The sequence below is a fragment of the Ranitomeya variabilis genome, chromosome 2 (genome assembly GCF_051348905.1).
Source record: "Ranitomeya variabilis isolate aRanVar5 chromosome 2, aRanVar5.hap1, whole genome shotgun sequence".
Lineage (NCBI taxonomy): Eukaryota > Metazoa > Chordata > Amphibia > Anura > Dendrobatidae > Ranitomeya > Ranitomeya variabilis.
In genome coordinates this window covers 443,635,526-443,660,991 of record NC_135233.1, presented here as the reverse complement: position 1 = coordinate 443,660,991, position 25,466 = coordinate 443,635,526, and the positions used below count along the sequence as shown (strand labels likewise).

At 45.4% G+C, this 25,466-nt stretch overlaps 1 protein-coding gene across 4 annotated transcripts in view; it reads right to left on the bottom strand.

The window, feature by feature from the left end:
- The window catches only part of TMEM86A (transmembrane protein 86A), a 110,846-nt gene that overhangs the window by 83,057 nt on the left and 2,323 nt on the right, over positions 1 to 25,466 (bottom strand). For 2 of the 4 annotated variants that reach the window (XM_077287164.1, XM_077287163.1), the window contains exons 3-5: positions 12,679 to 12,739; positions 1,111 to 1,200; positions 732 to 896 (exon numbers count right to left, since the gene is read on the bottom strand). In XM_077287164.1, the coding sequence (XP_077143279.1) occupies positions 732 to 797 (66 nt within the window). In that variant the 5' untranslated portion in view covers positions 798 to 896; positions 1,111 to 1,200; positions 12,679 to 12,739. Of the gene's footprint in view, positions 1 to 731; positions 1,349 to 12,678; positions 12,740 to 25,466 lie in introns of those variants that run through there. The other 2 variants (XM_077287165.1, XM_077287166.1) reach the window with 2 other exon arrangements.

Genomic DNA, 25,466 nt, shown 5'->3' with positions numbered 1-25,466 from the left:
CTATGAACATTGACCCTACTTCCTAAATCAGGGACTATACCCTGTATATTAATGGCAACCCCCCAAAACTGTTGCCTATAGATGGGTGTGGGACATTGACTTCCAGGGTAGCAACCTAGAGTTGGAACCACGGAGAGTTTTCTTGTAACTAAGTTACATAGTTTTTATTCCCTAGGGAGAATTCCCTAAGACAAGAGGTTCTCCTCCATTACAACCAGTATGGGTCTCCCTAAGAAACTTCTGGCAACAGCACAAGGCAAGATATTGTGAGGTCATGATCCAAAGATAAGTAGCAAGTGACCAAGCTGGGCGGACACTGACATGTCTGGAAGAGACTCCTGTAAGGCAGCAGTGCAAGTGTCTGGACCAATTACCCCCCTGAAACAGGTACTTTTCTGCAATCACTTTCAGAGCATTTTACAGTGGTTGACAGATAATTAGCAAGCGACTCAACTGAAATTATAGGAGGAAAGCTAAATTACTGGAAAAATCCGGGTTACCAGCTACAGCAGTGCTAATTGTTGAACCACTGCACCCGCTACATGTACAAGACTTATGTCATCATCTTTCATGTTTTAATTAGCGTTTTGGTGATTATACAGATAATAAGCAAGTGACCGATGTCTCGTCAAAAATTCACTTAAAAAAGCAATGAAAAATAGCCCAAAGTAACGGAATTTACCTAATAGGTGCAGAAATGCTGCACAAAATCTGCATGATCAAAAACTCACCATATACTCAATGTGGGAACGTAGCCTACTGCCAGATGGATCAGTGCATCGGTTTGGAGCCGCCATGTTCAGCTCACAGCGGACATCACATTTTGTGGACCGTCTCCCCGTCACCTCTTACAGACCCTTGTGGCTGCACTATATTTACCGGAGATAGTCGACAACCTACAATAAAGAGATATGAGAGATTTTTACGCCAGCAACTATGTATCATGGGGAAAAGGCGATGGGTGAAAAAGCCCAAGACCAAGACATCCACTTCTCAATTAAATGACTGTGCCCCTGGGGGCTCGCGGGCCATTGTTATACATCGCCTTCATTCAATTGCAAACTTTGTAATTTCCAAGGCCGGGAACTTCACGGTGAAACAATGTCTTACAAAGAACAGCGCGTTCTGAGAAGTGGCCGATTCCAGGGCAGATTCCATCGGGAATTTCAGCCCCAAATTTCATCCGTTTTTTGAGGATTGCTAGAAAGCAGAAGATAAGAAAGTTTTATGTTGTTTTTTTTTAATAAAGATATTAAAGAAATACATTACATTTTCTGTTACTACTAAGCTTTGTGGACATACAATTGTAGCAAAACCTCAGCTGTGAGTGTAAGAATGAACAAAGGCTGCTATGCGAATTAGTGAATCTCCAGATATCAGAAGCATGACCTGTCCATGGTGCTGAGTTATCTGAGGGTGGCGCCGTGCGGGGCCGGATCTATTGTACCTCGGCCCCTATCAGGCCGCTCTGAGCTACCATGGTGTCCATCGGTTTAATTGTTGGTGTCCGTTGTGCAGAAATCAACATTAGCGCTACATACAGTACTCCTCCCATCGTACATGATGGAATTTGCAATAGAGGCTCCGCTGCATTTGTGAATACGTTTATAGATGCTATACATCATCATCAGCTTCACGTTATGACATCAGGGCCCTATTCCAGGGGCCACACAACGATCTGCACCCCAGACACTGGACTCTTTGTTTCTCCAGGTTAGCAGGGTGCTACAGGAGGGCCTTTTAGCTCTCCTGAATGGCTAAAGGGATCACAGAGGGGGACGCTTTCCCGGCCATTGGAGTTGGACCAGTGTTGCCCAGATGGGGGCAGTATTTTTTTTCCCTGTAAAATGGTCTCTTCTGAGTAAATGCTATGGACGTCTTTCCAACAATGAACTGAGATATTAAGATTCCAGGTCTGGATCCTGGTACCAAGGTGCTGGGTTTGGAATTCTGGGGTCTAGATGTTCTTGCACTAATCATAATTTAAGGGGTATTATACCTGGTGTCTTTCTTTCAAAAACAGCTTCACGCCTTTCTACAGGTTGTGTCCGGAATTGCATATAAGCGCCATTGAAGTGAACAGGACTAAGCTGCAATTCCAGTGAATAAGAGTGATGCTGGGGGGTTTTTTGGAGGGAGGGAAGTGGCCAAGCATTTCTAAGTCTGGATAACCCCTTTAAGGAATATGTCATAAAATTGTGCTCACTATTCCGCTAAGATGGACCCAATGATGTTCTTAGTTCCAGGGGTTTGCAAATATGAAAGAGCAATGCAGAATCTATCGGGGGGTTGGGATATAATGCTGTGATCATGATTAGTGGGCGACAGTAGAAGAACAAGCCGGTGATTAAATCAAAGGGCAGCAATGTCCACAATGAAGGAGCAGATGGTCTGGAGCAGAGGAAGGTCAGCAGATACCAGCAAATCCCCTGCTGCATGTCAGACATTAGAGGTGACGGGCGAAGAGGCGTCCATATGACCACACCACAATACAGACGTTTGCTTTACTTTTTTGCTTTTACCGGTTCTCTGCATTTTTTTTGCTTACATCATTTACTTGAAGCTAATGTCTTTCAGGTCATCCACCTGCACTGGCTACAGCCCCATTAAAATGAAAGGGGCCATGCCACAATTCCTGCACAGTGTGGTGTAAGAACAAATGGCAGAGAGACACAAGTGCTAATTGGAGTCCCAGACGAAAGCTCCCCTTACCCATGACATGGATAAATGGGATTTTACGAGGACAAAAACTGGCCACCCGTTCTATACACATCATAGAGGGTGCACCCTGCAAAGGACCCCCAATCCGAGCTGGTACCAAGTGCCGTCATGTAATTCTACATTTCTCCTGTAATGGTGGCTCCAAACGGAAAGAGGCTGTCCCTTTTGTACAACCCCTATCCATCTCACAAACTCCCCAAAAGTGAGCTGTTTACTAAAGGAATGGGGGCTTGTAAGTGAGCTACTTACGTAGGAATGGGGAATGTAAGCGAGCTGCTTATCTAGGAATGGGAGCTTGTAAGCGAGCTGCTTACTTAGGAATGGGAGCTTGTAAGCGAGCTGCTTACCTAGGAATGGGGGCCTGTAAGCGAGCTGCTTATTTAGGAATGGGGGCTTGTAAGCGAGCTGCTTACTTAGGAATGGGAGCTTGTAAGCGAGCTGCTTACCTAGGAATGGGGGCCTGTAAGCGAGCTGCTTATTTAGGAATGGGGGCTTGTAAGCGAGCTGCTTACTTAGGAATGGACGCTTGTAAGCGAGCTGCTTACTTAGGAATGGGGGCTTGTAAATGAGCTGCTTACTTAGGAATGGGAGGGAGCTTGTAAGCGAGTTGCTTACTTAGGAATGGGAGCTTGTAAGCGAGCTGCTAACTTAGGAATGGGGTCTTGTAAGCGAGCTGCTTATTTAGGAATGGGGGCTTGTAAGCGAGCTGCTTACTTAGGAATGGGAGCTTGTAAGCGAGCTGCTTACTTAGGAATGGAAGCTTGTAAGCAAGCTGCTTACTTAGGAATGGGGGCTTGTAAATGAGCTGCTTACTTAGGAATGGGAGCTTGTAAGCGAGCTTCTTACTTAGGAATGGGGGCTTGTAAATGAGCTGCTTACTTAGGAATGGGAGCTTGTAAGCGAGCTTCTTACTTAGGAATGGGGGCTTGTAAATGAGCTGCTTACTTAGGAATGGGAGCTTGTAAGCGAGCTGCTTACTTAGGAATAGGGGCTTGTAAGCGAGCTTCTTACTTAGGAATGGGGGCTTGTAAATGAGCTGCTTACTTAGGAATGGGAGCTTGAAAGCGAGCTGCTTACTTAGGAATGGGAGCTTGTAAGCGAGCTTCTTACTTAGGAATGGGGGCTTGTACGTGAGTTGCTTACTTAAAAATGGGGACTTTAAGTATCAACGATAAAATTGCGTGTTGTCGGGTTTAGTTGCTGTTTCTCCTACAGTAAGGGCTGGAGCACGCCGTCAGCTCACTATGGACTGTGCTCAAAGGGTCATTGACACAAAGTGACTCCCATTGTCTCCGTCCGGGCACATGATTTCCAGAACTGGGTGATGGTGCTGTTGTGGGTTTTCCAGCACAGAGGATCATGTGCTGCTGAGTGAGACGACTGACTCTGCAAATCGCCATCAGCAGCTGTGTCATTTGGAAACCGCCTGCCTTTATCTGCAAATGAAGAGGGTAGAAGGGCGCTCATTGTGATCTCACATCAGCCCCCACCCCCTGCTGAATCAGCTTCGGTCCTAATAATGCAGTGACATGAAAGGTGGCTTCTCAGTTACACCCTAGGGGGAGGCAGAACATGTCAGAAAATATGGTGCCCTAGAAAGAAACACCACCCAACCCCCCGAATGTGAAACCTTATCTCTGCTCACTTATGTGCAGAATTGCAAAGATATGAACATATTCACTAACTATTTTAAATGCATTAAAAAAAAAAACTTTGCAAAAAAAAATTACAGTAATTAAAAAAATGAAATGATTAATGTTTACAGCTCCTATGCAGACTTACATGGAAAGAACTAAAGTATTGGGGACATGCACAGTCCACCTCCCATTCTACATCCATGGACATTAATATGGAGTCGCCCCTCAGCCGATAGAACGGCTCCCGCTCTTCTGGGAAGGATTTCTATAGGATTTTGGAGGGGTCTGTGGGGAGTTTTCACCAATCATCTATAATAGAATTTGTGTGGTCAGACCCTGATGTTGGGGGGAGGCCGGGCTCACAATCTTTGGTCTACTTTATCCTGTAAGTGTTGGATGGGGTCCGGAGTTTGTGCAGTCGGTCATGTTCTCCCCCCATGTCTGTATGGACCTTGTTCCACAGTCATGGGTAACAGAAAAGGGCCTCCCCTAACTGTCCCATTGAAGCTGGAGGCTATAATTGTCCACATTGTCTTGTGCTGAAGTTTTAAGATTTCCCTTCACTGGAATAAAGAGGCCGATCTGATAACAGCCCGTAGCATTATCCCCCTCCACCATCTGTACAGTGGGCACAATGCAGTCCAGGCATACCAAACTCAAACTCCTCCATCAGATACAGAAGTGCGATCCATCACTACACAGGACATGTTTCCTCCGGAGTCCAGTGGTGGCGGTTTTACACCACTCCATTCTACGCTCAGCATTGTGCTTGGTGATGTACGGCTGTATGCAGCTGCTCGGGCATGAAGCTCCTGCGGGGGCAGTGTTTGTGCTGATGTTAGTACCAGAGGAGGTCTGGACTGTGCAGTTATGGAGTCAACAGAGCATTGATGACTTTTCTGTCCTCTGCTCCTGAGCACTCGGCCCCCCACTCTATAACGTTACAAGGTCTCCACTTTGTGGCTGAGTTGCTGCGGCTCCTTCCATATCTCAGTAATATCACTCACAGGTGAGGGGGGAAGATTTAGGAGAAAGAAATGTCACAGATGGTGTCAGGACTCTGAACATTTTGATTACCTTTTGTGCATTACTGCCCTTTTCCAAGATGGCGTCTTTGGTCTCATGTGCACTGTGTCTTCCTGCTATATAACTCCACCCCAGCCTTTAGTCTGTGCTAGAGTATTCTGCCTTGCATCCAGCTCCACCCTGGCTTTGCACCTGCACCTGCACCTGCACCTGCACCTGCTCCTGTGAACCTGTGTGGAGATCCTGCTACTCAGCTCTGAGTTTCTGCTGCATACATCGGTTTCCAGTAATCCTCCATCTGGATGCTTGTGTTTGTTTCCATTTGCATTTGCTGGACATGTAAGCTGTTGCTGCTCTGCTTAAACCTGAGACTTTTACTCAGGCCTCCCTGGTTGTGCTAAGATATTATTTTAACTACCTTATAAGCATATCTATCTGTGTTTGGACTACGAAGGACTTATTCGTGTCAAGTATCCTCAAGAATAATTGTGCTTCATAGACTTTCTGCGTGATTGCACTTTCCTCTGAAGTTTCCTATAGACTGTTAAGCTGCGTTTAATATTTACACCAAGTGTTGTGGACTTGAGTTTCTCTCTGCACCTGTTTGAATCACCGTGTGATAATATAGACTTTACCACTTATAAAACTGTGTCCTGTAGTTGTCTTGTTCCACGCAAAGAGTCTCCTGAGATATCCCTTATAATCATTACAGGTGGACTTATTACCCAGTGGCTCCAGTTACAGGACCGTACTGGTATCAGTGAGCTCTGCACCACCGGCCGCTCTGTCACATGGTAGTAACGGCATGGTGGGGTGGGGTGGGTGGATGTTACACACCAGGGGGGCGAGGGGACGGATGTTACGCACCAGGGGGACGAGGGGACGGATGTTACGCACCAGGGGGACGAGGGGACGGATGTTACGCACCAGGGGGACGAGGGGACGGATGTTATACACAGGAGGCAATAGAACTGAAGGAGAAAATTGAATTCTATGAAGGAGAAAACCGAATTTGATGATGAAGACGTCCCAATACTTTATCCATATACTGTGTGCTTCCTTGACTAAAGACTACAAACTAAATGTAATCTAATCCTGAAGTCATCTGCTACACCTTATAGTTGACCCTATGGGGTCTGTACATTTCTGGGCAGACAGAATACTTTTCCTATTGCTTTTGGCTCTGTTGGGAATAGCCGAGTGTGGTACTATATCCAGCAGTGTCATACACGAGGAAGATGTGCATTGTAAAGTAGGATTGATGGGGGTTCCAGTTGTCAGACCTCCACAGATCTACAAGATATCAACCATCCATCACATAGGTGACAACTTTTATTTCTGGTAATAGCCCTTTACGCTAGCTGTAGATGGTGAGCATGGGGTTTAAAGTAGGAAGTAACCATAATGTTTCCAGTCACTGACAAGCAAGCACAGATATTAAAAATACTGAGGGATTGGAACGCAGAGGTCCCTTGTAGTTTTTGGTGTTTTTAGCTTGTTTTCATTTGCGCCAAAGAAATCCCCCACCCCACCCTGGACGCAAACTCTAGAAAAAAATTGGGGAAATGTTCATTATAGAATGATTAAGCTTTGATTCGGAAGATAGGAAGAATAATAAGGAAGCGACGTCTGCTTCTTACAGTCAGCACTTACAAACGTGCAGAAACATTGCAGAAGTGAGAGTGTAGGTTTAGAAAGTCTGTCTGGGGAGACTGTACAACACACAATAAATTCACAGTATTTATTAATATGGCTTCCATGTGATTGTGTCCCGAGCTGCAGCTGGGAGAGATTTCTTGAGATTGACATGCAAGTAGAAGAAGCTAGCTCCTTCCTCCTTCAAAGTTATCACTTGCGGTCACGTGGGAAGTGAACAGACACCATGGTGGGAGACACCGGAGCAGCAGCACTGGTGCGGTAGAGGGATTACCTTTCTTTGTGCTCCTCTGTCCCAGAGTATCCTCCATCAGACAGACAGCTGATACCACGTCAGTGTGTCTGATACGAGTAGTGACAGTTTCCGCACGTACCGGTGACACTTACACACATAGACCCATTCAACTGAACGGGTCTGTGCACGTCAGTGTGTTTCCATGGACAGTGTGTCCGTGGGCAAAATACGCCGACATGTCACCGGACAATACAAAGGTGACATCAACCCCACAAATATGAATCTCACTTGCCACCGCCAAAAGGCAAGTGGGAAGAGCCGAGCAAAGCACCAGAATTGGCGCATCTAATAGTTGTGTCTTTTCTGGGGCGGATGCTGGCTGCTATTTTTAGGCTGGGAGGGCGGCAATATTCATGGCCCCTTACCAGCCTGAAAATACCAGTCCCCCAGCTGTCTGCTTTAGCATGGCTGCTTGTCAAAAATGGGGGGAACCAACACTTTTTTTAAATTATTTATTTAAAATAATAAAAAACAACAACATGGGGACCCCTCTATTCTTGATAACCAACCTAACTAAAGCTGATAGCTGAGGGTTACAGCCCTCTGCTGTCAGTTTTGCCTGGCTGGTTATCAAAAATACAGGGGAACCTCATGACATTTTTTTTTTTTTATATTTTTTTTATAGGGCAGGCTCCGGCTGATGAATACTCCCATCAGCTGCCACCTGCTCTCGCTGTTATCAGTTGAATACAACTCTCAACATTGTCCCCTTATAGCGCTGATCGCAGCGTGAGCAGGGGAGAATGACGAGAGCCATCTTCAGCACCCGGCACAGGAGAACAGTGTGAACAGTACCGCTGATTTCCAGGTGCCGGTACGTATCACAGATATCATCCACGTGTCATTAGTGTGCACGTGTGATAACGACTTGCGGCCCGTGCTATATTACAATGAACATGTCAGCGTGTTTTGCCCACGGACACACAGTCTGTGGAATCACACAGTCTGTGGAATCACACTGACATGTGCACAGACGCATTCACTTGAATGGGTCTACGTGTGGAAGTGTCTCCGGTATGTATGAAAACCGTCACATGTACCGGAATCACTGATGTCTGAAAGAGCCCTAAGAGAAAGTTAATTTCCCTCTTTAGGGAGGTGACATAATATCCCTGATTGTGTAATACTTGATGTATTCTAGGAACAGATTACAAAAGTATGGCCTCATAGGGCATTCTACCCCGGCAGGAGGGAAAATCCGCAGATGCCCGGGACTGCAGGGCGTAGACCAAAATCCGGGACTGTCCGCTATATTCGGGACTAGAGATGAGCGGATTGGGTCCCGGGACTCCAGTTCAGCATCCTGGTCAGTGCTACCTGGTGGCTGGACGGGAGGCAGTGAATCCCTAACCTTCTGGCGTCGCTTCTGATCATCAAATATGACGTCATCTGTGCGTCCTGCTCATCTCTAGTTGGGACCTGCGGATTTATTTTTTGTTCTTTCGTTCAGACGAAGCTGCCAGAACCTTCTCATCTTTATGTATCTTCACTATATGACATCTGGCTTTATGTTCTCTGTAAGGCCGTGTTCACATGTAGCAGAAATAATGTTTTTTGTTTTCTGCAGGATCCGCACCAAACTATGCAATACCAATCTTTTCTGGCTATTGCATTTGTGTTGCATTTTTTATATCTTTTCCTTTTGATGTGTTTTATTGTGATAAGGTGAAAAAGAGTTTTTAATGTTTTTTTTTTTTATAGTACACACAACTTTTGATTCCACATTTAAAAAAATTAATCGGCAGTTTTTTTTTTTTTTACATAGAAGACAAGAGAGGAAAAAATGGGCACCAGAACCGCACAATTCCGCATGGTCTTTAGACCACAGGGGCGCAGTATCCATGAAATTGCATCCACTTTGCTTTCAACAGAATTTCTGTGCAAAAAAAGCATCAGAAAATACGCAACATTTACGCTACATGTGAACACGGTCTAAAATGTCTAAGCAAAGTGGATGTGATTCCATGAAATCTTAAGAAAACTAAAGACTCTGCGGTTCTGGTGCTTTTTTTCCTTCTATAGGCTTCTATTTGCAGCCTGAAAAAAACACAAGTAAGAAAGACTAAAAAAAAAACCACGCCTTTGTATTTTTAAGCGCAGAATTGAAGCCTTTCAGCTGTACTATCTTAGGGCTGTCCCACACGTCCAGATAATTCCGGTACCGGAATAAATCGGTACCGGAGTTATCCGTGTCCGTGTGCCTGGGAACTCACGGAGGCCATACGTGCGGCACACGTGTGCCGCCCGTATGGCGAGTGGGTACCACACGGAGCGTGTGGTACCCACTCTGCATGGTGCTGAAGCTGCGATTCATATCTTCCCTGCAGCAACGTTTGCTGTAGAGAAAATATGAAGAATAGTGTTTAAAATAAAGATCCATGTGTCCGCCGCCCCCCCCACCCCCTGTGCGCCCCCCCGCTGGTCAGAAAATACTTACCCGCTCCCTCGCTGCTTCCTGGTCTGGCCGCGGCTTCTCCTGCATGCGGTCACGTGGGCCCGATCATTTACAGTCATGAATATGTGGCTCCACCTCCCATAGGGGCGGAGCCGACTATTCATGATTGTAAATGATCGGCCCCACGTGACCGCATACAGTAGGAGGCGCGGCCAGACCAGGAAGGAGCGAGGGAGCGGGTAAGTATTTTCTAACCAGCGGGGGGGCGCACAGGGGGTGGGGGGGGCGGCGGACACATGGATCTTTATTTTAAACACTATTCTTCATATTTACTCTACAGCAAACGTTGCTGCAGGGAAGATATGAATACCGGCTTCAGCACCATGTGGGGGGGACAGCGCTTACTGTAGCGCTGTCTCCTGCACGCACACGGACCCCAGACGGAGAATGTCCGTGTGAGGTCCGTGTTTTACGCGGACCCATTGACTCTATTGGGTCCGTGTAAAACGTGCGCTCCCACGAACACTGACATGTCTCCGTGTTTGGCACACGGAGACACGGTCCGCAAAAAATCAATGACATCTGAACAGATGCATTGATTTTTATGGGTCTACATGTGTCAGTGTCTCCGGTACGTGAGGAAACTGTCACCTCACGTACCGGAGCCACTGACGTGTGAAACCGGCCTTAAGAACGGCTCCAAATATTAATAAGCAGTAAATTGTGAATGAGCTTGTTTCTACAAGCTCTATCCAACATTATTATTATTATTTATTTATAGATGGGAATAACTCTTTTTTTTTTTTTCTTCTAGAAATTATTGCCTATAGAGAGTATAGGAGATAACTAGCATATTCATGGGGGTCCGGTCGCTACAACCCTCACCGACCTCAACACTAAGGTTCAGCAGGAGGGTTGGTCAGACAAGTGCAGCACCACTCCATTAATTCTCTATTGGACTGTCAGAGATAGCAAAATACAACCCTTGGCTTTCTCTGGACAGGTGATACACTGTGTTGGGTGGGATTCTCTATTCTGGGGTGGTCTCCTGGTGAGTGTATGTCATAACTGTGATGCCGTAGTATAGAATAAAGCAGAATATCATCGATTGCTGGTCGGGATCATCCGTGTTTGCTACTTGAGCGCCCCCTGCTGTCAGAATAAATTATAACACTCTAATCGCTATACATTAAATTATAACATAAGGATTCATACAGACATAATTTTTCTTCCCCACAATCAGATTTTCATCAGTGTCTGGTCCATGTGTCCCGTTTTACCATCTGTGCCTCCTCCATTTTTGGCTAGGTTCACAAACATATTTCCGGTCTGTGTGTGAAAAAGAGAATAGGACTAAGACCCAAGGTTTGGGTCAGATTTTCATCCATTTTTGCTCCATGTGTCTGTTTTTACCATTAGGGTGGTGTCGATCATTCTCATAAAAAGAACAAAAAAAACATTTTCTAACCTCTCCTGCCCTGTACATGTGCACTGTCTGTTTTTCTCACCGTCATTCATTTGAATGGGAGAGTTTGATCAGCAACCTGGATAAAAAAATAAATAAATCAGACATGTCTCTTTTTTTTGTTTTTTTGGGTTGGCAATTGGTCCATTAAAAAAATGGACATGTGAAGAGCCCCATAGACCACGATAGTTACGTGTTATATCCGTGACACTCAGACGTCTGAGTGAGCCCTGGTGCATGTGAATGAGGTCTTGAAAAAACCTTCCAAATCCTGCAGAATTTTTCATTTCTAGCATCTCAATTCTGTTGTGGATTTAAGGCAGAAAGTACCATTAAAAAAAAATTATAAAAAAAAAATTGGGGGTGGCCAAATGGAATAAAATAGCACTTCCACCAATGTTTTTTGCTATCTCCTTTATAATATCACCACTGTGCATGATTATGCCAAAAGTAAATTTATATGGTGTATCTTTTTTTTGTTTTACGACTTTGACTAATTTGCAAAATGAAAAACACTTAAAAAATAATTGTTTTGTGTTGCTGTATTCTGAGAGCAGTAACTTTTCAGCTAGCTAGGGCTGCGTCGCATGACGATCCGGACTATAATTCAAATTAATTTGATTAATCCGCCATTTTAATTGCCCTCGATATTGATGATTGTGGTCAAAATCGGAAATTCGATTTAATAATCGGGTCCAAAAGTGACGAGGATGGAGGAAAGAGTTAGGTGTGGCGGCGTATTAGCGACGCCTGTCAGTGCTGGGGAAGGAAGCGAGGCTATGCAGCCGGCTGTTGTACTCGTCATGCAGTGGCTTGTTCGCTGGAAGCCGTGCTGGGTGCATGTCTGCTGTTTGCTCATTTACAGCGTTTTGGAGTACTAATGCCACAGACGAACCCATCAGCTGAACCCCGTGGGTCCTGGTCTCATCTATCAGAACATCGACTAAGCCAGGCTTGCTCCATTTTGGACTATAAGGTGTGTAAAGTTCGTACAGTGTGTGTAAAGTATAGGTAAATTATAGGTAAAATGTGTGTAAAGTATAGTAAACGTGTGTGTAAAGTATAGCTGAAATGTATGTAAAGTATAGGTAAAGTGTGTGTAAATATAAGTAAATTATAGGTAATGTGTGTAAAGTATAGTAAACGTGTGTGTAAAGTATAAGTCGATTATAGGTAAAGAGTGTGTAAAGTATAGTAAACGTGTGTGTAAAGAACAGGTAAAGTAAGTGTGTGTGTGTGTGTGTGGTGTGTGTGTGTGTGTGTGTGTGTGTGTGTGTGTAGTGCCATTTTTGTATCGTTTTTTTTTTTCTGGTATTGATTTTAATGCAAAAACGCTGAAAGAATTGACATGTGCATCTTGGCTAGCCCGCCGCAGGGTTCAAAAACATGCAGAAACCCCCTCCCATCAATCATGTATATAAAAGACGCCTTACAATATGTAGCACAATACACACGTGTACATATGGGCTGTAAATGAACCTACCTCTCCAGCTGTAAGAGGCGTCTGTGAATGATGAAATGTTGGAAGTAGTGCTGACACCGCCCTGCAGATAAATGCATGGACAGATTTTAATTGCATGAGCTAATGAATAGGATCTATCTCATTAGCGCACATATTTCTACACTGAAGCACTCAGATTGTAGATGTATAGACAGACACGTATAATGCACGGGTGTGTCACATCAGCTGCCATTGCATCAGACGATGATCTGCTATGAGGCCTATAAAGATGGGAGACAGAAGAGGCTCGCCTATGAGTATAAGCCTCCAAAGTGTCCTACATCTATCGGAACAGGCCACGTTCAGTATTTGGTCAGAATTTTACATCAGTATTTGTAAGCCAAAACCAGGAGAGGAACAACTAGAGAAAAAGTATAATAGAAACACATTCACTCAGGGGCGTCACGACCGGGCCTGTGAGGATGGGGGTCCGCATACACCCGTACAAACTTCACCCGCAATCACAGCAATACACGCTGCCGGACAATCAGAGGTCAGCGCCTGATGTCGGCGTGAATGTGACCGGGGGCGTATGGCAGTGACGTCATGCATTGCTGTCGCTTGTATGCTGAAGCCAGCAGCCTGCTTCAGAAGACGACACCATGCGGAGGAGAGTGGAGGGAAGGGGAGTATAATGGTGTATTTTTTATAGGTTTAAAGAACAGCAGCAGAACGGGGGACATACCTGTATACCAGGATGGGGCCAGGATGAGGGACATATAAATGCTTCTCACAAAATTAGAATATCATTAAAACGTTAATTTATTTCAGTTCTTCAATACAAACAGTGAAGCTTATATATAGAGTCATTACACACAGAGTGATCTATTTCAAGTGATTATTTCTGTTAATGATGATGATTATGGCTTACAGCCAACAAAAACCCAAAAGTCATTATCTCAGTGAATTAGAATACTTTATAACATCAGTTTGAAAAATGATTTTAACATCTGAAATGTTGTCCTACTGAAATGTATGTTCAGTAAATGCACTCAATACTTGGTTGGGGCTCCTTTTGCATCAATAACTGCATCAATGCGGCGTGGAATCGAGACGATCAGCCTGTGGCACTGCTGAGGGGTTATAGAAGCTCCGGTTGCTTTGATAGCAGCCTTCAGCTCGTCTGTATTGTTGGGTTTGGTGTCTCTCATCTTCCTCTTGACAATACTCCATAGATTCTCTATGGGGACAAGATCAGGCGAGTTTTGTTATGAAAAGGTGGTTTAGGAGCAACATGGGACGAGCTCTGGAGGAGGTGGTACCTGTACTGACCGCAGTTCCTGAGCTTATCACCACACTAGAAGTAGCCGTGGGATGTTCCGGTCACTCCCTAGACACCTCGTCACAGCCGGAGGACTAACTACCCCTAAAGATGGAAACAGGAAAGCTATCTTGCCTCAGAGAAAATCCCCAAAGGAAAGGCAGCCCCCCACAAATATTGACTGTGAGTGGAGAGGGAAATGACATACGCAGAATGAAATCAGAATGTAGCAAAGGAGGCCAGTCTAGCTATATAGATAGAACAGGACAGAATACTGTGCGGTCAGTATAAAAAAAACTAGAAAAATCCACCACAGAGTTTACAAAATCTCCACACCTGACTAAAGGTGTGGAGGGTAAATCTGCTTCCCAGAGCTTCCAGCTTAACTGAATAAATCCATATTGACAAGCTGGACAAGAAAAAACATAGAAAGAGCTGAACGATAAAGTCCACAATATGTGGACAGCAAAAGAACAAGCAAGGACTTATCTTTGCTGAACTGGTCAGAATATCAGGGAAATCCAAGCAGAGATGTGAATCCAACCAGGAACCATTGACAACTGGCCCAGGCTGAAGGATAGAGCCAGGATAAATAGCCGAGCCAGAAAGACGATCAGTGGAAGCAGCTGCGACTGCTAAATCCAAAGAGCAGCAGTTCCACTCAAAACCACCGGAGGGAGCCCAAGAGCAGAACTCACAAAAGTGCCACTTACAACCACCGGAGGGAGCCCAAGAGCGGAATTCACAACAGTACCCCCCCCTTGAGGAGGGGTCACCGAACCCTCACCAGAGCCCCCAGGCCGATCAGGGCGAGCCAAGTGAAAGGCACGAACCAAATCGGCGGCATGGACATCGGAGGCAACAACCCAAGAATTATCCTCCTGGCCATAACCCTTCCACTTCACAAGATACTGAAGCCTCCGCCTCGAAATACGAGAATCCAAAATTTTCTCCACCAAATATTCCAACTCCCCCTCAACCAACACCGGGGCAGGAGGATCAACCGAGGGAACAACGGGCACCACATATCTCCGCAACAAAGATCTATGGAAAATATTATGGATGGCATAAGAGGCTGGAAGGGCCAAATGAAAAGACACCGGATTGATAATCTCAGAAATCTTATAAGGACCAATAAACCGAGGCTTGAACTTAGGGGAAGAAACCTTCATAGGAACATGACGAGAAGATAACCAGACTAAATCCCCCACCCGAAGCCGGGGACCAACACACCGACGGCGGTTAGCAAAACGTTGAGCCTTTTCCTGAGACAACGTCAAATTGTCTACCACATGAGTCCAAATCTGCTGTAACCTGTCCACCACAGAATCCACACCAGGACAATCAGAAGGCTCAACCTGCCCCGAAGAAAAACGAGGATGAAAACCAAAATTACAAAAGAAAGGCGAAACCAAAGTAGCCGAACTAGCCCGATTATTAAGGGCAAACTCGGCCAACGGCAAGAAAGCCACCCAATCATCCTGATCAGCAGACACAAAGCATCTCAAATAGGTTTCCAAGGTCTGATTAGTTCGCTCAGTTTGGCCATTTGTCTGAGGATGGAACGCCGAAGAAAAAGACAAATCAATGCCCATCCTAGCACAAAAGGCCCGCCAAAACCTAGAAACAAACTGGGAACCTCTGTCAGACAATATTCTCCGGAATGCCATGCAAACGAACCACATGCTGAAAAAACAATGGAACCAAATCAGAGGAGGAAGGCAATTTAGGCAAAGGTACCAAATGGACCATTTTAGAGAACCGGTCACAAACCGCCCAGATAACAGACAACTTCTGGGAAACAGGAAGATCCGAAATAAAATCCATGGAAATATGCGTCCAGGGCCTCTCAGGGACCGGCAAAGGCAAAAGCAACCCACTAGCGCGGGAACAGCAAGGCTTGGCCCGGGCACAAGTCCCACAGGACTGCACAAAAGAACGCACATCCCACGACAAGGAAGGCCACCAAAAGGACCTAGCAACCAAATCTCTGGTACCAAAAATCCCAGGATGACCAGCCAACACTGAAGAATGAACCTCAGAAATTACCTTACTAGTCCATCTATCAGGAACAAACAGCTTCCCCACTGGACAGCGGTCAGGTTTATCAGCCTGAAATTCCTGAAGCACCCGCCGCAAATCAGGGGAGATGGCAGAAAGAATCACCCCTTCCTTAAGAATGCCAACCGGCTCAAGGACTCCAGGAGAATCAGGCAAAAAACTCCTAGAGAGGGCATCAGCCTTAACATTCTTAGATCCCGGAAGATACGAGACCACAAAATCAAAAAGGGAGAAAAACAGGGACCATCGAGCCTGTCTAGGGTTCAGCCGCTTGGCCGACTCGAGGTAAATCAGATTCTTATGATTGGTCAAGACCACAACGCGGTGCTTGGCTCCCTCAAGCCAATGTCGCCACTCCTCAAATGCCCACTTCATAGCCAACAACTCCCGATTGCTGACATCATAATTGCGTTCAGCAGGCGAAAACCAGCGGGAAAAGAAGGCACACGGTTTCATCAAGGAACCAACAGAATTCCTCTGAGACAAAACGGCCCCTGCCCCAATCTCAGAAGCGTCAACCTCAACCTGAAAAGGAAGAGAAACATCCGGCTGACGCAACACAGGGGCAGAAGTAAATCGGCATTTAAGCTCCTGAAAGGCCTCAACCGCCGCAGAGGACCAATTCGTCACATCAGCGCCTTTCTTCGTCAAATCGGTCAGGGGCTTAACCACACTGGAAAAGTTGGCAATGAAATGGCGATAAAAATTAGCAAAGCCCAAAAAATTCTGAAGGCTCTTCACCGATGTGGGTTGAATCCAGTCATGAATGGCTTGGACCTTAATATGATCCATTTCTATAGACGAGGGAGAAAAAATAAAACCCAAAAAAGAGACCTTCTGAACTCCAAATAGGCACTTAGACCCCTTCACAAATAAAGCATTATCACGAAGGATCTGGAATACCATCCTGACCTGCTTCACATGGGACTCCCAATCATCGGAAAAAATCAAAATATCATCCAAATACACAATCATGAATTTATCAAGATAATTGCGGAAAATATCATGCATGAAGGACTGAAATACAGAAGGAGCATTAGAAAGCCCGAAAGGCATCACAAGGTATTCAAAATGGCCTTCGGGCGTATTAAATGCAGTTTTCCATTCGTCACCCTGTTTAATACGAACAAGATTATATGCCCCTCGAAGGTCAATCTTAGTAAACCAACTAGCCCCCTTAATCCGAGCAAACAAATCAGAAAGCAAAGGTAAAGGGTATTGGAATTTGACCGTGATCTTATTAAGAAGGCGATAATCAATACAGGGTCTCAAGGAGCCATCCTTCTTGGCAACAAAAAAGAATCCCGCTCCCAATGGTGACGAAGACGGCCGAATATGCCCCTTTTCCAAAGACTCCTTGACATAACTCCGCATGGCGGCATGCTCTGGCACAGACAGATTGAAAAGTCGGCCCTTAGGGAACTTACAGCCAGGAATCAAGTTAATAGCACAATCACAGTCCCTATGTGGAGGAAGGGAACTGGACTTGGGCTCGTCAAATACATCCTGGAAATCCGACAAAAACTCAGGGACTTCAGAAGAGGGGGAAGAGGAAATTGACATCAAAGGAACGTCAAAATGTACCCCTTGACAACCCCAACTAGTCACAGACATAGATTTCCAATCCAGCACTGGATTATGTTCCTGTAACCATGGAAAACCCAGTACAACAACATCATGCAAGTTATGCAACACCAGAAAACGGCAATCTTCCTGATGTGCTGGAGCCATACACATGGTCAGCTGAGTCCAATACTGAGGTTTATTATTGGCCAATGGTGTAGCATCAATGCCCCTCAAAGGAATAGGGCTCTGCAAAGGCTGCAAGGAAAAACCACAGCGCCTGGCGAATTCCAAGTCCATTAAGTTCAGGGCAGCACCTGAATCCACAAATGCCATGACAGAAAAGGACGATAATGAGCAAATCAGGGTCACAGATAAGAGAAATTTAGGCTGTACAGTACTGATGGTAACAGACCTAGCGACCCTCTTAGTATGCTTAGGGCAATCAGAAATAACATGAGCAGAATCACCACAGTAAAAACACAGCTTATTCTGACGTCTGAATCCCTGCCGTTCTGCTCTAGTCAAAATCCTATCACATTGCATAGGCTCAGGACTCTGCTCAGAGGACAATGCCATATTGTGCACAACTCTGCGCTCGCGCAGGCGCCGATCAATCTGAATGGCTAGAGACATAGATTCGCTCAAACTAGCGGGCGTGGGGAACCCCACCATAACATCTTTAAGGGCTTCAGAAAGACCCTTTCTGAAAATTGCTGCCAGAGCATCCTCATTCCATTTAGTGAGCACAGACCATTTTCTAAATTTCTGGCAGTATAATTCTGCCGCTTCCTGACCCTGACATAGGGCCAACAAGGTTTTTTCTGCATGATCCACAGAATTAGGTTCGTCATACAATAATCCGAGCGCTTGAAAAAATGCATCTACATTAAGCAATGCCGGATTCCCTGATTCAAGGGAGAATGCCCAGTCCTGAGGGTCACCACGCAGCAGAGAGATGACAATCTTAACCTGCTGAATGGGATCACCAGAGGAACGGGGTTTCAAAGCAAAAAACAATTTGCAGTTATTTTTAAAGTTCAAAAACTTAGATCTGTCCCCAAAAAACAAATCAGGAGTAGGAATTTTAGGCTCTAAAGCCGGAGTCTGGACAACATAATCTTGGATACTCTGTACTCTTGCAGCAAGTTGATCCACATGAGAAAACAAACCCTGAACATCCATACCAGCGCCAAAATCCTGAACCACCCAGAGATTAAGAGGAAAAAAAAAAAGACAAAACAGACTGCAAAAAAAAAAAAAATGGCTCAGAACTTTTTTTTCCTTCTTTTGAGATGCATTTAATTCATTTCTGGCCAGTTGTACTGTTATAAAAAGGTGGTTTAGGAGCAACATGGGACGAGCTCTGGAGGAGGTGGTACCTGTACTAACCGCAGTTCCTGAGCTTATCACCACACTAGAAGTAGCCGTGGGATGTTCCTGTCACTCCCTAGACACCTCGTCACAGCCGGAGGACTAACTACCCCTAAAGATGGAAACAGGAAAGCTATCTTGCCTCAGAGAAAATCCCCAAAGGAAAGGCAGCCCCCCACAAATATTGACTGTGAGTGGAGAGGGAAATGACATACGCAGAATGAAATCAGAATGTAGCAAAGGAGGCCAGTCTAGCTATATAGATAGAACAGGACAGAATACTGTGCGGTCAGTATAAAAAAAACTAGAAAAATCCACCACAGAGTTTACAAAATCTCCACACCTGACTAAAGGTGTGGAGGGTAAATCTGCTTCCCAGAGCTTCCAGCTTAACTGAATAAATCCATATTGACAAGCTGGACAAGAAAAAACAGAAAGAGCTGAACGATAAAGTCCACAATATGTGGACAGCAAAAGAACAAGCAAGGACTTATCTTTGCTGAACTGGTCAGAATATCAGGGAAATCCAAGCAGAGATGTGAATCCAACCAGGAACCATTGACAACTGGCCCAGGCTGAAGGATAGAGCCAGGATAAATAGCCGAGCCAGAAAGACGATCAGTGGAAGCAGCTGCGACTGCTAAATCCAAGGAGCAGCAGTTCCACTCAAAACCACCGGAGGGAGCCCAAGAGCAGAACTCACAAAAGTGCCACTTACAACCACCGGAGGGAGCCCAAGAGCGGAATTCACAACAGAGTTTGCTGCAAATCAAGCCCAGTGATACTGTTGTTTGTAAACCAGGTATTGGTACTTTTGGCAGTGTGGACAGGGGCCAAATCCTGCTGGAGAATGACATTTCAATCTCCAAAAAGCTTGTCGGCAGAGGGAAGCTTGAAATGTTCTAAAATGTACTGGTAGACGGCTGCGCTGACTTTGGTCTTGATAAAACACAGTGGACCTACACCAGCAGATGACATGGCCACCAAACCATCACTGATTGTGGAGACTTCACACTAGACCTCCAGCAGCTTGGATTGTGGCCTCTCCACTCTTCCTCCAGACTCTGGGACCTTCATTTCCAAATGAAATCCAAAATGTACTTTAATCTGAAAACAACACCTTGGACCACTGGGCAAGACTCCAGTTCTTCTCCTTGGCCCAGGTAAGACGCTTCTGGCGTTGTCTATTGGTCATGAGTGGCTTGACACAAGGAATGTGACACTTGTAGCTCTTTTGTAGAAATAGAAAAATATCCAGCGTGTTGAATAAAATTTAGAAGTCTGTTGTGAATTCTATTTTTGGGCTCCCTCTAGTGGTCACAAGTGGTACTGTGTAGTGTTGTCTTTCTGCAGGTTGGCTGCATCAGCTGGTTCGTTATCCTTGGTTGGTTTCCTATTTAGTTCACCTGGAGACTCAGTTCCTTGCCTGCTATCAATGTATTCAGTGCTCTTCAGATTCCTTGTGGCTACCTTGCTCCCAGTCTCTCCAAGACAAGCTAAGTTTTTGTTTGATAATTTTTTGATTATCAGTGTTCATTATGTTTTTTGTCCAGCTCGCTAAAATGTGATTTCCTCGCTTGCTGGTTGCTCTAGGGGACTGAGTTTCTCCCCCCACACCGTTAGTTAGTGTGGGGGTTCTTGAAATCTCAGAGTGGATATTTTGTAAGGGTTTTTTACTGACCGCATAGATTCCCTTTTCTATTTTCTGCTATCTAGTATTAGTGGGCCTCATTTGCTGAATCTGCTTTCACCCCTGTGTATGTGCCTTCCTCTTACCTCACCGTTATTATCTGTTGGGGGCTTCTATATCTTTGGGGATTATTTCCCTGGAGGCAAGAGAGGTCTTTCTTTCTCTCTAGGGGTAGTTAGTTCCTCAGGCTGGCTTGAGACGTCTAGGATTTTTAGGCACGTTCACCGGCTACTTCTAGTGTGTTTGGATAGGTTCAGATTTGCGGTCAGTCCAGTTTGCCACCTCTCTAGAGCTTGTCCTATGTTTGTTACTAAGCTGGAGTAATTTGTGATCCTCAACCACTAAGGATCATAACAGTATAGCAGGCCAAAAAGTGTTTAATGCATCGCAGAAGTGGGATAAAAAGAAGACCTGAGTACATTTTTTTTTTTTCCTCCCGCTTTTCCTTTGTTGCAGTCTGTTTAGCTTCTTTCATCCCCTTGAACTCTGGGTGGTTTTGAGCTCAGCTGCAGACATGAATGTTCAGACTCTGACTTCTAGTGTGGATCATCTTACTGCACGGGTGCAAAGTATTCAGGATTTTGTTATTCGTAGCCCTATGTCAGAACCAAAGATACCCATTCCTGAGTTGTTTTCTGGAGATAGATCTAGGTTTCAAAATTTTAAGAATAATTGTAAGTTATTTCTATCTCTGAGACCTCGTTCCTCTGGTGATTCCGCTCAGCAAGTTAAAATTGTTATCTCCTTGTTGCGTGGCGACCCTCAAGATTGGGCTTTTTCTCTGGTGCCAGGAGATCCTGCTTTGCTTAATGTAGATGCATTTTTTCTGGCTCTTGGACTGCTTTATGAGGAGCCTAATCTTGAGAATCAGGCAGAAAAAGCGTTGTTGGCTATCTCTCAAGGTCAGGATGAAGCAGAGGTGTATTGTCAAAAATTTCGGAAATGGTCGGTGCTTACTCAGTGGAATGAGTGTGCCCTGGCTGCAAATTTCAGAGAAGGTCTTTCTGAGGCCGTTAAGAATGTTATGGTGGGGTTTCCCACCCCTACAAGTCTGAGTGATTCTATGGCTTTAGCCATTCAGGTTGATCGGCGTTTGCGGGAGCGCAAATCTGCTTATCCTTTGGCGGTATTTTCTGGACAGAGACCTGAGTCTATGCAATGTGACCGAACTCTGACCAGAATTGAGCGACAAAGTCATAGATGTCAAAATGGGTTGTGCTTCTACTGTGGTGATTCTACTCATGTTATCTCAGCATGCTCTAAACGCTTAAAAAAAAAAAAATCGCTAAACCTGTCACCATTGGTACTATACAGCCTAAATTTATTTTGTCTGTTACTTTGATTTGTTCTTTGTCGTCCTACCCGGTTATGGCTTTTGTGGATTCGGGTGCTGCCCTGAATCTGATGGATTTGTCGTTTGCCAGGCGCTGTGGTTTTGTCCTGGAGCCTTTGGAATTTCCTATTCCTCTGAGGGGAATTGATGCTACGCCATTGGCTGAGAATAAGCCTCAGTATTGGACGCAAATGACCATGTGCATGACTCCCGTACATCAGGAGGTGATTCGCTTTCTCGTTCTGCATAATTTGCATGATGTTGTCGTTTTGGGTCTGCCATGGCTGCAAGCTCATAATCCAGTTTTAGATTGGAAAGCTATGTCTGTGTCAAGTTGGGGTTGTCAGGGAATTCATGGCGATACTCCGTTGGTGTCTATTGCTTCTTCCACTCCTTCTGAGGTCCCTGAGTTTTTGTCTGACTACCAGGATGTATTTGATGAGCCCAGGTCCAGTGCCCTGCCCCCTCATAGGGATTGTGACTGTGCTATAAATTTAATTCCTGGTAGTAAATTCCCTAAGGGATGACTTTTTAATTTGTCTATACCAGAGCATGCCGCGATGCGGAGTTATATAAAGGAGTCTTTGGAGAAGGGACATATTCGCCCATCCTCTTCCCCTCTTGGTGCAGGATTTTTTTTTGTGGCCAAGAAGGACGGTTCTTTGAGACCTTGTATAGATTATCGTCTTCTGAATAAAATTACAGTCAAATTTCAGTATCCTTTGCCACTATTGTCTGATTTGTTTGCTCGGATTAAGGGTGCCAGTTGGTTCACCAAGATAGATCTCCGTGGTGCGTATAACCTTGTGCGCATTAAGCAGGGAGATGAATGGAAAACAGCATTTAATACGCCCGAAGGCCATTTTGAGTACTTAGTGATGCCTTTTGGACTCTCTAATGCTCCTTCTGTGTTTCAGTCCTTCATGCATGACATCTTCCGAGAATATCTGGATAAATTTTTGATTGTTTATTTGGATGACATTTTGGTCTTTTCTGATGATTGGGAGTCCCATGTGAAGCAGGTCAGGATGGTGTTTCAGGTCCTGCGTGCTAATGCTTTATTTGTGAAGGGCTCAAAATGCCTCTTCGGAGTACAGAAGGTCTCCTTTTTGGGTTTTATTTTTTCTCCTTCTACTGTGGAGATGGACCCAGTCAAGGTCCAGGCTATTCATGACTGGACTCAGCCCACGTCTGTTAAGAGTCTTCAGAAGTTCTTGGGGTTTGCTAATTTTTACCGTCGTTTAATCGCTAATTTTTCTAGCGTGGTTAAACCTTTGACGGATTTAACCAAGAAGGGTTCTGATGTGACTAATTGGTCTCCTGCGGCCGTGGAGGCCTTTCGGGAGCTGAAGCACCGGTTTTCTTCAGCTCCAGTTTTATGTCAGCCAGATGTCTCTCTCCCCTTCCAGGTCGAGGTTGATGCTTCTGAGATTGGAGCAGGGGCTGTTTTGTCGCAGAGAAGCTCTGATGGCTCTGTGATGAAGCCATGTGCTTTCTTTTCAAGAAAGTTTTCGCCTGCCGAGCGGAATTATGATGTTGGTAATCGGGAGTTGTTGGCTATGAAGTGGGCATTTGAGGAGTGGCGACATTGGCTCGAAGGAGCTAAACATTGTGTGGTGGTCTTGACTGATCACAAAAATCTGATTTACCTTGAATCTGCCAAGCGCCTGAATCCTAGACAGGCTCGTTGGTCGTTGTTTTTCTCCCGTTTCAACTTCGTGGTCTCATACCTGCCTGGTCCGAAGAACGTGAAAGCTGATGCACTTTCTAGGAGTTTTGTGCCTGACTCTCCGGGAGTTTCTGAGCCGGCTGGTATTCTCAGAGAGGGAGTGATTTTGTCTGCCATTTCCCCAGATTTGCGACAAGTGCTGCAGAAATTTCAGGCGGATAGACCTGACCGTTGTCCACCAGAGAGACTGTTTGTCCCGGATAGATGGACCAGCAGAGTTATTTCCGAGGTTCATTCTTCGGTGTTGGCGGGTCATCCTGGGATTTTTGGTACCAGAGATTTGGTGGCTAGGTCCTTCTGGTGGCCTTCCTTGTCGCGGGATGTGCGTTCCTTTGTGCAGTCTTGTGGGATTTGTGCTCGGGCTAAGCCTTGCTGTTCTCGTGCCAGCGGTTTGCTTTTGCCTTTGCCTGTTCCGAAAAGGCCTTGGACACACATTTCCATGGATTTTATTTCGGATCTTCCAGTATCTCAGAAAATGTCTGTCATCTGGGTGGTGTGTGATCGTTTTTCCAAGATGGTCCATTTGGTGCCCTTGCCTAAGTTGCCTTCTTCCTCCGATTTGGTTCCTCTATTTTTTCAGAATGTGGTTCGCTTGCACGGCATTCCTGAAAATATTGTGTCTGATAGAGGATCCCAGTTTGTGTCCAGGTTTTGGCGGACTTTTTGTGCTAAGATGGGCATTGATTTGTCTTTTTCGTCGGCCTTCCATCCTCAGACTAATGGCCAAACCGAACGAACTAATCAGACGTTGGAAACTTATTTGAGATGTTTTGTTTCTGCTGATCAGGATGATTGGGTGACTTTTTTGCCTTTGGCCGAGTTTGCCCTTAATAATCGGGCTAGTTCTGCTACTTTGGTTTCACCTTTTTTCTGCAATTCTGGTTTCCATCCTCGTTTTTCCTCGGGTCAGGTTGAGTCTTCTGACTGTCCTGGGGTGGATTCCGTGGTGGATAGGTTGCAGCAGATTTGGAACCATGTGGTGGACAATTTGAGGTTGTCACAGGAGAAGGCTCAGCGCTTTGCCAACCGCCGCCGCGGTGTGGGTCCCCGACTTCGTGTTGGGGATTTGGTGTGGCTGTCTTCTCGGTATGTTCCTATGAAGGTCTCCTCTCCTAAATTCAAGCCTCGCTTCATCGGTCCTTATAAGATCTTGGAAATCCTTAACCCGGTGTCTTTTCGTTTGGATCTCCCAGCATCGTTTGCCATTCATAATGTGTTCCATAGGTCTTTGTTGCAGAGGTATGTGGTACCTGTGGTTCCTTCTGTTGAGCCTCCTGCTCCGGTGCTGGTCGAGGGCGAATTGGAGTACATGGTGGAGAAGATTTTGGATTCTCGTATCTCTAGACGGAGGCTTCAGTATTTGGTTAAATGGAAGGGCTATGGTCAGGAGGATAATTCCTGGGTTGTCGCCTCTGATGTTCATGCGGCCGATTTGGTTCGTGCCTTCCACGCGGCTCATCCTGATCGACCTGGGGGTCTTGATGAGCGTTCGGTGACCCCTCCTCAAGGAAGGGGTACTGTTGTGAATTCTATTTTTGGGCTCCCTCTAGTGGTCACAAGTGGTACTGTGTAGTGTTGTCTTTCTGCAGGTTGGCTGCATCAGCTGGTTCGTTATCCTTGGTTGGTTTCCTATTTAGCTCACCTGGAGACTCAGTTCCTTGCCTGCTATCAATGTATTCAGTGCTCTTCAGATTCCTTGTGGCTACCTTGCTCCCAGTCTCTCCAAGACAAGCTAAGTTTTTGTTTGATCATTTTTTGA